Source organism: Excalfactoria chinensis, chromosome 4 (assembly GCF_039878825.1).
Source record: "Excalfactoria chinensis isolate bCotChi1 chromosome 4, bCotChi1.hap2, whole genome shotgun sequence".
Lineage (NCBI taxonomy): Eukaryota > Metazoa > Chordata > Aves > Galliformes > Phasianidae > Excalfactoria > Excalfactoria chinensis.
This window is the reverse complement of record NC_092828.1, coordinates 26,430,205-26,445,574: the sequence shown is the minus strand read 5'-3', so window position 1 is coordinate 26,445,574 and position 15,370 is coordinate 26,430,205. Positions and strand designations below refer to the sequence as shown.

General features: G+C 37.2%; 1 protein-coding gene across 1 annotated transcript in view; it reads right to left on the bottom strand.

Moving 5' to 3' along the window:
• Positions 1-14,580, bottom strand: part of TUSC3 (tumor suppressor candidate 3) — a 101,005-nt gene extending 86,425 nt beyond the window's left edge. The window contains exon 1 of the mRNA XM_072334654.1: positions 14,381-14,580. Coding sequence (XP_072190755.1) covers positions 14,381-14,506 — 126 coding nt within the window. The 5' untranslated portion in view covers positions 14,507-14,580. The remainder of the gene's footprint in view (positions 1-14,380) is intronic.
• Between the last annotated feature and the right edge of the window lie 790 nt (positions 14,581-15,370).

Sequence of the window (15,370 nt, the reverse complement as noted above, 5' to 3'; positions counted from 1 at the left end):
CTAACAAGATACTGAAAACACAGAGGAAAAGGTATCAACAGCAGCCCTAGATTCAATACATCGGTACAACAGATCACAGGGTAAACTGAACATTGGGACATTTGGAAAAGTTTTCATCTAATAATTTTACAATCAGTTCAGTGAATTTTTCAACCAACTCAATACATATTTGAATACCAGAACATTCACAAAGGGAAGCTTTAAACAGTCTAACACATACCTACTAACAGCATAACCTCAGAAATGCACTTCTGTTTCACAGGGGATGCACTGAGCATGTTTGATAATTATTGCATAGTACTGTGCATAATTTTTGCATAATACTAACTCGGTTGCAACCCTGTTGGACCAGGATTGCAGTAGGTACATTCCTAAATACATCAGTGAGGCACAGCTTTCTCAAAGAAATCTATAACAAAGTTTACCAGGAATTACTTTTGCTGTTGTTCTTGAGTATATATATATATATATGATTGCCTTATGATTTCTGGAGGCACGGTACACAAAGCAGTTATTTGTACTGACCCAAGACATGAGATCTAGCCCAAAGTTGAAAATAATGAAACAAGAAAAAAATATGGGCAATATGAAATTGGAAAAGAGCACACACACTGTTCTGCTCATCTTATTTCTATTCTTATAAGAGTCTAGGTAAACATAACAACCTCTTGTGAATGTAAATAAACAAGAAGTACTGTTATTCATTTTAATGAAATACTGAAGTGTAATGGTATTTCTACCTGAAGAAAAAAAAAAAAAAAAATCAATAAAAATTTACACCTTCTGGGGAATTAAAGAGAGGTTGTTTCTGGTTTTGCATTACATCAACACTTTGAATAACACTGAAATTTACCTTTTTATAATATTTATATTTTATAAAATGAAATATAATACCACCATTAACCTCTGAGCAGGAAATTAATTACTTTAAATTTAAAAACAATAAAGTAAATATAATGGCAATGATCAACTGGAGATGAGTTTGAATGTTATTATACCTTCACATTCTAAATTATCACCTGGAAATCTGGTAATGCAGCTGATAAAGCAAAAGTTTGCCTCATGTTAAGCATGGTAGGCTTTCAACTGCTGTTGGTACACAAGCAAAAGGGAAATTAATTCTATGCTGATATTTACGCATTCTGTTTTGCTGATCACTAAAATAAGTTAGTAAAAGCTCTAATTTTACAGCTTTATGCTAATGTGACAGTTCTTATCTTGAAATATGCTGTAAACTCTACATGTCTACTGTGTAGCAAAGACAGATCTATAGAATCATGGAATGGCTTAGACTAGAGGTGATGTTAAAGATCATTTAGTTCCAGCCCTCCTGCCTTGAACAGTGCTGTCAACCACTAGATTAAGCTGCCCAGGATCCCACCCAAACTGGCCTTGAATGCCTCCAGGGAGGGAGCAACCTGTTCCAGTAAGGGCCTTAGACAGCAGGCAAACAATGTCATAAAAACAAATTAAGTACTATGGTTTAAGTATGGGTAGGAATAAAAATATATAAGCATTTCTGCTTCAATCAATTTTCAAAGCAGGGTAAAAGATTCTGATATTGACAGTTTAATTCCTGCACACTATTTTTTTTTCCCCGCTTCAAACAGATGCGCAGATAAAAACAATGTTTGTTACAAATGAACTCCAACAAAGCCATAACTGAGATGCATGAAAGATCTCAGATCAAAAGATTTGATGCAATCATCTGTAATTTGAGTTTTAAATGCATTAAACTTATCCACAGGAAAGACTACCTCAGAAGGTAGGTAGGGGTAAATGTGCAATTCTGGCTTGTCAAATATACGCAGTGAAGAGTCTGAAGTGGCAGGAAGGGGAAAAAAAAAGAAAAAAGAAAAAAGAAAAAAAGAAAAACAAAAAAAAAAAAAAAAAAAAAAAAAAAAACAAGCTCAGAAACAGATAATATCTTGTAGCATTTGCTTGCAGTAACTTCATATCCAACCAAGAGCAAGAAGGTTAAAGACAAAAATTCAGTTTGAAAACTGTTGCCTGAAAAAGGACTTTTCCCTCAGTTCTTGTTTAAAAAAAAAAAAAAAAGACAAAACCAATATACATTAATTTAATGCAAGTACTTGTGTCAGTAAGTAATGGGAAGCCCAAAATCTTCAGGGAGATGAAATAGAACACTTGTCACAAGTCTCTCCCTGTTAAAAGAATTCTGGAATATAACGAGCAACCTACCAGTGTGTCCTTGGCATGCTGCACACTGCTTTTTAGAGAAGTTCAATACCTCCCACGATTTTTCACTTCTCATGCACATTTCTTCATAACCGTTATACAGAAGAGATGACAAAAATCACTTCTTCTTTGGGCTGCTGTTTTAAATATTTCTAAGCAACTGTTATTATACTATATATGTAGTACTACACATTCACTAATAGAGCAGACAACAGTCTGGATGTATTCTTCTTCCTTAAAAAGGTGATTTCTAACATGGCCCAATATGAATGTTCTCTGATAGAGGTGCCAATAATTATGACAATAGTACAAGAGGAAAAAAGATCTTCAGGCTTTTCTTTTCAAACCTATTGTACAGAAGTTGCAGATACTGCAACAAAAGATAGCACTTGGATTTCTTCAACCGTGTGCTTCACTAAGTATACAGCAAAAGTCCATCAAACATACAATTTCCTCTGCTTGCAGCAATTTAATAACATGCAGACTTCATAGCAACTTTAAGTTAGGATTCAAGTTCTGACTATTCATTTTTCCTTCCCACCTTCTGTTGTACAGGAAGCAAAGCTTTTCCTTTTGGTGAAATTTTTTAGTCAAGAGATAAAACAAGCAATTAAACAATGAGATAGCAGGCAATAAAGAAAGTTTTCAGAGCATCACCATTAACTGAATGTAAGCTCTACTTATAAAAATCAAGTGATTTGTATATTGTATCCTTTGTCTGTGTTAATGCATACTTCAGGGTAGCATGCCTCCTAATAGTGTATCAAACTAATTTCAATCATGACTCACAGCATCACAGTATTGTGCAAGTTAGATGGGACCTTAGAGATCATCGAGTTCTCATCTAGACTCATGACTAATGTTTTCATTGTGGGAAAGATTATCCATCCCCACTTATGCTATCTCAGTGTCATTTTTTTCCTAGTAGTTACCCACATATTCTTCACTGTCTCTGACATTTAATCACCTTAATTTCATTCTATTATGTCATCCTTTCATTGGTCAGTTTACCATCATGGTTTCTTAGCAGCTTCTATCTCACTTGAGGGGGAAATAGATAGATATAACAGAATCACTGAATTTAACATTTTTTTCCTGTGCCTATTACCTCAACATTTTCTAACAGTAATACCTTTTTACAAAACTTTCATTCTTCCTCTCAGTCCTCTGGATGAAGTCCTTTCACACCTGCAGTTACCCATATATCAACAGAGTAGTATTAAGCATTCCTTCAGCAGAATTTCCTCTCATCTAGATACCACCTTTGCCGGTAACTAATTCTTTACAAGACAAGAGACATAGCGTGGTGCTAAAATTAATGGACAGCCTCTGGTCAAGAGGAGATATTTCCTGTGATGGATAGAACTCTCAATCACTTCAACACTGAATAATTTTTTTTGTAGTTTCAGGTCTATTTCTGAACAGTTTAATGACAGACTACAGATACCAACGTGTACTTAGATATAAATAAAGAAGTGCAATCAATAAGACTAAAGAAGTTTGTTTCTTCTTGAATGCTGAATCAAAACCGTTTGAAGTGGTCAGCATGCTTTAAAGTAAAACCTTTAAATGCATTCAGTAACAGTAGCAATAGCATATGTCATGAATTCTTCTACCTTCTGAAAAGAATTTCTGAAATTTAACTGAAATCTGATTACTAAAGGTCTATATATTTTTTCTTCTTACATAATCAAAACCAGTTGAAATGATCCCAAAGACCATAAACTCACTTTTAAAATATTTTTGCTAACTCTTTGTTGATTCAAGATTCAGCACAGAAACTTGAGTAAAAATGTGTTTCCTCAAACATTTTTACTATTAAACAGTTCATTAACTTTAAGAAAAAATCTATTATGACTTCTTGGGAGAAGTACAGACTTTAAATCACCTTTGAAAACAAAGCTGCTGTATCAGCTAATGAACTTATAATTTCCCCTCTCAGCCAAGTGAACACGAGTTTTGCATCAGAGCACAATGCATTCATGGCTCAAAAAACTGATGTTGCCATAACTGAACAGCTTCTGCTAGACTTTTGAGACATTTAAGATATATGCCAAGAGAATAACATACTAACACTGCTGTAATTATGTTACTTGAACACACTGGGATGTGAAAAATGTAACTAAAGATTAAAGTTCTTCTTTCTACAAAACCACACTTAACATGAGCATGTAACACATACTGAGACTTCAGATCCCTCCAGTTAACATCACTCGAGAATCTTCTAAAATGAACATGACTGATAGAAATATCATTCCAATGATATGTGAGTGAAACTGCCTTCGCTTCTGCCACTGATGGTACTAAAGGTTGCTAAACCTCCAATAAAAATATCTCAACTAGAAGTCTCAGGTGGGATGAAGTCAGGTCCCACTGTGTTTTACTGCAGCCCTATTACTAATATATTTTATAAAACGTTCTTCAGTAAAATAAACAAATTATTTTTGTCCTTCCCATCTTGTATACCAATAAGAGTCAAATTTCATCACATCTGACTACCTATAAACTAAACCAAACACCACTAACTTTGTGCTATGCTCTCACTAGCTTGGTACCATAAAAGTAATATGACACTTTGATTAAGTCACACAGAAGCAGTTAATTTAGGGTACTGTGATGAACAGCAACCAGGGAGTGAGACCAGAGCTAGCAATTCCAGGTTTGAAGAAGCTTCTCCTGGCTATGCTGGGTACTTACAGCCCAAATGTAGTGCATTCTCCCTCTCCTTCACATTCTTGTAATACATTAACAAGCCTAGAATAGTGAAAGGAAAGTGCTGATTAGAGCACATTTATACTTCTTGTTTATTTCAGGGACTTCTATTTTAGTTCAGAGACTGGCACTTAGGGCACTAGGCATAGCAGACTCTACATTTCCTTCCTCCAGCCACTTTCACTGATAACAGCAATTACAACTGAGAAAGCGATGGCAACTTGGATGGAGAAAGTCAATGTGCAGGGCTTATACTGAAGAACTTACTATTCAGAAGCAACCTTGACATCTTTCACTGCCCTCTGTCTGTTCCCCAACTAAGAAGTCTGGCAGGAAGCACTCATCTCCAGATGGTGGACAAGTAAACCTACTTGAACAGATTGCATTACAATATTTTACATTAAACAGTTATTGGATTAAGTGTATAAACAGTTCTGGGAACTCTACAACTCCCTCTCCGGAATGATCATCATTCAGCCACAAAATTATTTTCCCTCTTGTTGTTCCTCTCTGGCTCAGCAAATGCTTCAGCCCTCTGAAGCTCCGTGCCTGTGCAAGAGGATAGTTGTACTATGGATACATTTGTATTAGCAAGTAGTGCAAAACTAAAGAAAAGATCTTCAGAAAAAAACACCTAAGTCTTTAGTCCTAATATAAAATTCTCTGTTTTGAGAATTTTCCTTTGAACTAATTCTCAACCAAAGACCAACTGTAAACTAGCAGCTGGAGTACAGTATGTGCATTTCTGGAGTGTATGTTTCATGCTAATTTCAATATGAGAATCCAGTTCACACACTCAGAGACCATTTCAACACAAAAACAGCGCCTCACAGATGGACGACAGCTGATTAACTTTACTCTTTTTTAATTTAAACTGTATGACAGATCACCTTAAGAGGACCCAAGCACTCAGAACAGCAGGCTGCCAAGCATTTATCCTGTGAAGCAGGATAATTATTTGATCTCCGGGAAATGGTATCAATTGCTTTCATTATTTCAATTTCCCAGACATGCTCTAACCACAAGGCTACAATTTAAAGGGACAAGATGTCACGTTCCACAGAGAAATTAAATCCTATTGTTAAACATCACACAAGTTCACAGCAAACAATGACAGAAGTTTAAGAACACCACATTTTCATGCACAGAAAGGGCTAAAATGCAAGCTACCAAATTAGATGAGGATTGTCCTCTGTATGTGTAAAAGCATGACTTCATGTGCCTATTACTTTTAAAATAAATTTCGTTAGCAACCTGCAGAATCAATATGCAGTTATGCAAGACCATTTTAGATGAAGACTTAGGACTCCAGAAGCTACACCCTCCATGAATTCTGGTTTAAGTGTTTTCACCCCTTGTAGGACTTAGGTTTAGACTCATAGGAAGACAAAAAATCAACTGTCAATGCAAAGGTAAATGCTATTCCCGTATAGGCCAGGGCAAACCACTATATATGTATTTTGCTATCTGTATTGTCTGATTTATCCAGCTTAGACAAAACAACAAAAAATGAAAAAGCCTATCATGCATTTTAAGTGGAAAATGATCAGCAGTGCCTAAAGCCAAAGAAGCAAAGAGGAAATGAAAAGGAATGATAGTATCTGGAGCTTCTCCAGCGGATATTAATAATGTTTTATCATAGTTTCTAAACAAATTGCCCACTAAAGGAGTTAGTGCATTGCTATCAATAAGCAGAGATATGAAGAAAACTTATGAATATAGGCAACAGTTGTTATCCACAACCAGCCTAGAAGAAAAAAATGTCTCACAACAAAAGAAAAACATTTACCACAGTAACTTCAGTATTTAATGAGCAACTCCTATCCAGCTGGACAGATTAAAACTTCTGCCTCATCCTCTGCATTGAGATATTCTCAGTAAGTGATCACATCTGCTGTGGATAAAATAAGAGGTGTAACTGTCCAACATTTTCATCTTGGATTAGTTCTCCAAGGACTGCTGACCTCCTTGAAACTTCGACAAAATTCCTGCCATTCACTTCCCACTTAGGTTGGCATGGAGTTAAAAGATGAAAAGCCTTCCACCAGAAGGTATTAAAGCTGAACCATCATATGGTTTCCAGGAACACAAATAAAGACTGAAGTATGAGGCAAAAATAAGAAAGAATTCAAACAGCTTAGCAGTACCATCTTCACCTTCTAGAAGATTTTTAAAAGTTTAATTGACTTCCTTAAACTGCAGTATTTAAGCCTGCTAAACATTTGTTAAGGCAAGATCATACTGTAGTTCCTTATAGCATGCTGCTGGAGCAGTTTCCTACACAATACTACTAAATGGAATCATCCCGATTTCATGAGAACCACTGCTAAACTGTAACACAGACAGACACATCTTGGTAGAATGAACAAAATATTTATGCTAGATCAAAACAGTATTTTATTAGGTGATCAAAACTTGTCTTTTCAAAAGTGCATCTTACTATGTACTTCCTAATATATTTATGTATCAACACTCCTACCTGATCAGGTCCTTCACTGAGTAAGCTGCACTTCAGCACAACGTAATTTAGAAGAATCTACGGCTTGCTGAGTGAACTCAAAGGAGAAATCTACTTAATAATGACGTTTTACGTGCCTCTAACAGCAATTCCATTTAAAGCACATGGCTGGTAGCTGATAAGAAGAAATCTTATCAACTTCAGTCATCCATCATCACAAAGATTGATCTATTGAACTGTTCTCTGCAATATTCAATGGCTAGACTGATAGAAAGGCTGAAGCGTCCTCACAATCTAATGGTAGCATAAGTGGTTGATGAAAACCTACAGCATATTTTAGAAATGAGGTTAGGAAGCAAATACAAATCTCCAGCTCTTCATAGTTTTATACTGAATGAAGAATTCTCAGTGTTCTTTAGGCCTCTGAATGCATCCTACATTTTTCCAGACTTTGCACTGAGAGTATGACTATAGTTTCACACTACTAAAACAAGGCAACAAGTGCCTTTCCTAGGCATCTGATCTTTGGCATAACCTGAAAAAAAAAAAAAAGAAAAAAGACAGAGAGAAAAAAAAAATAAAGAAATTTAATTAAAACCCAGAACTGTCTTACTAAAAGGAGTCAAAGAAGTTTTACTTTAAAAAGCTTCTTGAAACCTAAATCCATGTACTGCTGCGTGTATTCATGCACCCTTCTAAATTCTTGACTTGGCCAGCTGGGGAAATACAAATTCAGTACTATCTTCTACCTGAAAACATTTCAGTCTCACATCTCAGAAGAAATCCCTGAAGCCGTATCATATACACAATCCGTAGTAATACTTGACCATCCTACACAATCCAAACAGAAGACAGTACTGATACCACCTTAAACATAATTACATCAGTGTCTGGAGGGAAAAAAAAAAAAAAAAAAAAAAAAAAAAAAAAAAAAAAAACACAACAAAGAAACAAAAAACACCATAATACTCTAATGTAGTGATTACATTCACATTTTACTTTTTCTCTCTTTTTTTTTTTAAAGGATCATGTACTTAGTCCTCATTGAAGAACCATTATACAGCCATAACCCCTATTTCCCACTCCCATCGCTGAAATTTACGCAACACTTTATGTAATACATCTACTACATGAGTGAACGAAACAAAATTCAGAACAACACAGGAGACAGCACAGCCTTACAACTCTGACTTAAGCATCCAAGCTCTAGAGTAAGATAAGGTTTCAGGAACACTCTTCTGTTTTCCATTTCTTATTCCCTACTAGTTCAACATCACTGACTACACAGACTGAAGACAGTGTCCTCTAATGAGATGTCCTACTACTCCTCCTTTTACTAAGTTGCTCTTCAATTGCCTCACCTATTTGCAGTTTAAATTTCTCTCTTTTGAGAGCTGCCTAAACACATGCTGGTATAGTTATGTCATTTCTTCACTTTATCTACATGACAACTTCCACATTATCTGGAAAAATATATATCACCTCTTTCAGTTAAAATAGATTTCTACTTGTATTCTTTATATCTTCAGATAACCTTGATGAAGCAGAGTATCAAAAGGAGCCATATTTAAAAGCAACCTGTCTGCTCAGTTTTATTATTTCACACATTAATCTCCCTTGCAGACTCTGAGTCTCTAGCTATAACTTTAAACAGAATGACAAAGATTCACAGAAAACAGGTTTAAAAGTAAAAATGACTTCATATTTTTTAGTGTACCAGTTCCCCACTGAATTTACTAACCATGGATTCAATCCAGTTTAGATTCCATTCCGGTATAATACTAAAAGTGGAGGAAGGAAATACGGAGTTGGTGCTAAGAAGATGATCAAAATATGTTAAGTAACAATTTGGACGACTGGACTCAACAATAACAGTAAAGCATCTACAGTTAGCATGAAATGTTTAAGAGACAGTGAATAATATATACCTCTCCCACTTTACTTAAATAAAATTACCATATTATTCAGACCAAAAATATATATATATATATATATATATATATATGTGAAAGCAGTAATTAATTATTCTAAACAAGTGCTCGGAGGACAGTGCATTTCTAAATTAAAGGTTTAACTTCAGATTAGGAATGTTTCTTTGCCACTAACAAAACCTAAAAGAGAAAATGTAAGAACTTGAATGTTTAAACAAAACCTGATAAAACCAGTATAAAGGGAATTAGCTAGTAAATTAGCATAACAACCAACGATTATTTCATGTCATGAAAACAAGCTAAGCATCAAAGGTCTTCATAAAACAATCACGTTCATGAATATTAATCTTAAATCTCACAGGGTTTTTACACTACATTGTCTTTGCTTCTGCTGTATGAGCTCAATAAAAAATTAGAGGGACATTTACAGAAGCCCAGACATAAAGACATGCACATCAAAATCAAGGAACGTTGAACAGAAATGGAACTATGCAAGATTCAGGCCTACAGCCTGTCATTGCTGTCCTGCAAATGGCAACAAGATGAGGAAAGTAACTGAACATCCTCATTATGTAACAGTAGAGCAGATCGTAATAGCAATAGGAAATTAGTGTTAAAAAAACAAATTAAAAAAAAAAATCAAAAGCAGAGAAGATAGACTTTATCTTAAAAGCAGTGAATGTTATGGCCGATAACCTTAAAGATTTCTAAACTCAGGCTTTCAATCCACAAATTGGTACAATTCCAATTACTACTTATGTTATGATGTTGATATACAAGTGTTTTATGCAATACAGTCAAACCTTACTAAGGTTCATGTCTGGTATATATGAAATTCAAGAATAATTTGCTTTGGATTTCAAATTAAAAAGCAAGAAAAAGTAATGGAATGGCATAATAAAGTTAACAACTTCTACTGCAGTTGTGGAAAATGAATAACTGAGGGCATTCCAAAGTATGAGATGCAATGATTAGATAAAAACAAAATCTGATCAATAAAAACGATTAGAAAGGAAAAGTCTTCCCAAAGAAATGACAAAATCTGCTTCTGTTTCTCAGAATGTACAGGACATGTTCATGTTTTCTATGCTATTATCACAACATAGCATCCAAAATGCATGGAGGATCATTACAGACATATCTTTCAATTTATTTCATGGTAATAGCATATTATAGTTGTGTTGGTTTTTTTTTTAAATTTATTAAATTTGATATACATATCATAGCAACTACAATACCTATGAATATTAGATCTAACAGCATTAGGTGAAAAAACACCACTTTTTATTATGACCGCTTTCAGATTTATTAGATAAAAGACAGCATATGAAGTTGTGGCCTTTTAGTTCTGATCACTAGCTTAGCCAAAAAATACGACCTCCAAAACACTTTTAGAAATGAAAATAAACCTGAAGATCCAAAGTAATAGCACACAGAATAAGAAATAAAACACAAATCAAACAAACATTCTTTACCCCTCTAACTATACAGACTGATTTTACCAAAGTACCTAGAACCTAAGCAGATACTATTTGTCTTCCATGTGGGTACAAAGGTTTCTCTGTATAATTGATTAAAGAGAAGAACAGGGGAAAAGATCAATTAATCCGCTGCTGTGTCTTATGACACCAAGGATGCCAAATGATGACATCTGGACAGAAAGATGTGTCAGTAATCCAATTACAAAAAAACACTATCAGTCTGTTGTTGTAAGTATTCCTTATTCCACTCCTTGTATGCCATCACAAGAGACATTAAGTTTCTCTACACACACTTGTTAAAATAAGAACTGCAAGCCAATTTTGTAAAGTTTCTACAAAACCTCAGTTAATTAGAAACAGAAGAGGGAAGAGAGATTTTTGGCTGCTTGAGAAGATCAGCAAGAAAATAAAGAATTCTTGCAATCACATACCTCTTTTTTTTTTTTTTTTTTTTTTTTTTTTTAACAGGGTTGAGTAAAAACCACTTAGAATTGCATTCAAAGACTTTTACACTTTGAGGTATGACTTACAGATGTTATTCCACTTCAAAACCAGGACAGTTACTTAAAAGCTTTAAGTACTGACTGAAAAAGCCTCTTCTTTCCCTACTGCAACAAAAGAGAAAATGGGAAATTACCCAAAAGAATATAAAGCTTCCACTTTAAATACAGCTTTAAAATTACTTCAAGCTGAATCTACAGCTTGACTGCATTTCCCTTCAAAAATTCAACCCTAGCCACATCTTGATTTTTAATAAAGCTTTTAAAGAGGAGCCTATACTTCAAGTACCAAACATTTGACTGCATGCTGTTTCAAAAGCAAAGATACACAGTGCTCCACAGCCTGGATACCAAACACAACATTTTCATGTCTAAAAGACCAAAAGTCTTTATATTTGAGCTGAAACAAAATTTCAAGGGATAAAGACAGGAAATGGTTTTAATTATCACTATCGTGTTAAAAGTATGAGAGGTCCTGAAGGATAACTATGCTTTATACAACACATGCCACTGAATGTGTTGAATGCTCCTACTTCTCATACCTTTTTTACTTTTGCTCTTCCAACACTATTTGTTCCATGTGGAAATAACAGAATGCCCAAGTCAGTATTACCTATTACCAACTACCTCTGCAGAAGACATTGCTTCTAATATTTACTTCTTTCCTTTTTTTTCCACTGGCTTTACTAAACGTTTGCCATCTTTTTTTCCCTTTTAATTAAATAGGCAACCAGAACATCTCAAAGAAGGAAAGAAGTCTACAGACAATAAGAACAGCAACAGTAGATGGAGGAAGAAGTTCCATAAAGCTCTTTCCATTCTGGAGCAATGGTGACCAAAGGCAGCAGCACACTGCTTAAAGCCGGGCAGGCCCTAGCTCTGTCAGGGTGCTTTTTGCTGCATTTAAGTCCATCACCAGAAATTAGACAGAGAGGAATGTAAAGAAAAAAAGACTGCAATGTTTTCTACTGATTTCCTCAGTGGCAAAAGCTGTCCAGAGTGAAAGGGCAAAACAGAAAAGTGAAGAGCAGGACAGAGGGAAGAAACAGGAATGTTTATATAATAATGCTACTGTTCCAGAAAAGTAACTTCAATGACGGCACACAGCTAATTATGCAATAATTCAAAACCACTCTGACAGTTCTTCAAATTTTTGCAAATTTAATATGGAACTCAGCAGCCTTCGGTGATATGCCACAACAGAACGTTTCCGAAGAGTTATCAGAGTATTTTGCTGCATGACAGTGTATTTCAGCAACTTAAGAACTGACATATTTTCCACTCTAAATGGTTATAACAGTATACCACAATCAATACAGTGAATCTGTGACACGAAGTCATGTCAGTCACTGGTTTCCTCTATTTGTTCTTTTCTGCTAGCAAGAAGTTCTTCAAAACACACTTAATAACTCAGATCTCTCCTTTCTGCAGTCATTATTTCCATCGTCCGCACTCAAACAGCAGATCCAAACACAGCAACAATTCACACCTTATGCACAAGTTTCTATATGGTTGATGCTATAAAATAACAATAATAATAATAATAATGGTCTTCACCAAAGTTCCTTTTAGTTCCATTAACTTCCCTCAAGAAGGTTCACTTTGCAAAAACTCACTGTACCTTCAACCACTTTTCCAACTTCCATAAAAGCTATGACAATCTGGTGTTTATATGGATAAACAGGTTTACTTCACTCTTAATTTCTGTCATCTCTGCCTTCTACCACTACTAGTGTTGCGAACAGAAACTTCCTCTAACACAGGGTCCTATGTTCTACTTCCCCATCCCCCTCCAAAAAGATACTCTTTAGAAGTGATTTCCAAGCTGCTTACTCTGAGAAAGCTATAGTTTCCTACTGAGCAAACAGATGCTTTTCAGAGGAGAACTACCATCCTGAACAGTGCTAGCAAGTGGCTAAATAAAAGGTATGTTTCAATCCCGTTCCACAATGCAACTACGCAGTAAAACCAGTAAACTTTGCAGAAAGCATTTGTAGACAGCCATTTTAATTTGCCATTATTTACTGTCAAGAAAGGATTTCATTTAAAAAGAAATAAAGATTATTTTGGCTATCTTGGTAGCACAGCTGCCACTCTACATTAAAGTGTCAACAAAAGTTGCTAAGCCAGTACATCACAGCAAAAGGGAATCGATAGTGATAAACATTAAACACATTTTATTAAATGAAAAAAGTAAAGATTTGAAAAAATACATTAATTATATGGCAGAGCAATACATTACTGTCTATGCTTTCCAGTTGCATAGAATTGTCCAGCAAGCAAAAAAGGGAGAAGAAAAAAGAAAAGGGGGGACAGGGGGAACACACAGATTTCAGGTGTTCATTTTTGATACCCAAATGACTTATGTGGACAGGCACTACGTTACCACAAAGTCAGACTACCACTTTAATGGTGAAATTGGGATTTTACAGACTACATCAGTTCCAGTTCTTAATCATTTACATACTTAAAGAAAATCAAAGCCATCTAATGTTTGTGACCATTCTTCCCGAGCACAGCTTAGTGAGATGGCTTGGTAGCAGCAGGGCCTGGCACCCAGGTGAGAAGAACCTCACCTGGAACTAGAGGCAAACTGATGCCATAAGTACTTGCATTAAAGCATTAAAACCTGGAAAAGGGTAAATATTTACACATTTCCCGTCTGCTAAAGGCAGACATTCTGTTGCCACCTAAGGAAAGCCACCCTTTCCTCCATAGCTCACACACAGAGGATGCCCTGGGCCGGCAATCAGCATGTATGTCAGCACAGCACACGCCCGCTGCGATCGCTACGGCGTTACTTATTAGCCGGGGGCATTCAGGTGGCATCGCAACCTGCTTTCATTTCCTCCTGCTGTGGCTCAGCCCCCCGGTGCGCTCGTGTCGCCGCAGGGACGGCAACGCAGCCGGCCATGTTCGGGGGGCGGGGGCCAGCAGCTGCCCAGCGCCCTGCAGGCGGCCCTTGGGGGCCGGGGGAGAGCGCAGCCGCGGGGCAGGAGAACGGAGACCCTCGCCGGGACACCGCCGCGGGGAGCAGGCATGGCAGAGCAGCCCCGGCCCCTCAGCCGGGCGCGACGGCGAAAGAAGCAAAGGTTCTACCTCCTTCTTTTTCTGGCCTCCCCCGAGCTGGCCGCAGAGAAAGAGGAGGAGCAGCAGCAAGAGGAGGAGGCAGTTCCCAGCCGACAGGTGCTGCAGCCGCCGCAGGACACGGCTACCCGACGCCATGTTCCCCCTCCCGCTAGCCGCTGGCCTCCGCACGAGAGCACCTGCGGCGCCGCTGCCCACCTCCTTCCGCCCATTGGATGCGGACCGGGGCCAATCGCAGCGCCCCGCGCCGCGGAGGCTCTTGGGAAATGTAGTCCTTCACGCCCGCAGCGCCGCGTGCCGGTGAGTGCGGTCCAACGCCATTTTGGGGGTGGTGCCAGAGGCGGCGTGTTAGGGCTGAGTGTCGGGCACTTGGGACACCAACGCACGGGGTTCTGTGCGGTGAAGGGTTGCTGGCGGCTTTATCAGGGCCGGCATCTATCAAAGCTGTTGCCCGAGAGAAGCAGCAGTGGTCACCAGACAAGCAGCAGATAGCAGTGCTCAGCTGGGGCCTGGTGAACAGCTTTACCTTCTGGCCTGAATTCCAGTCCCTGTAACAGCCTGCCGCCATGGCAGCTCTCAGAGGCACTGAGTGCAATCATGAGTTGAGACTATATTAAATAAATAGAGAACTGAAGATCCTTATTTTCCACGTTCATATGCATACACTTCTCAGATCTCACTATTCACCCAGAAAGCCATCTTTGCAGAAAATAATATTCATGTAATACACTAATAAAATTATTTTTAATTTTATTCTCGGAGCATTAACCATGCAGCTTAAATTTGATCTTCTTGCGCACAGTACGCTATTCTAATCGTCGATCTCATTTCTTTCCATGGAACACACGGTGCAGTGCTCAGGTTAGGTAATGTTAAATTAATGAGCACCTACCTTTTTTTTTCTCTTCCTTTTTTCAGCTTCCAAGTGTTCACCTTATGCTTTGTGCCTTGTTTACACACATCTGTGCTGGAGGCTCCACAGACAGAACTATTCATTTCTTT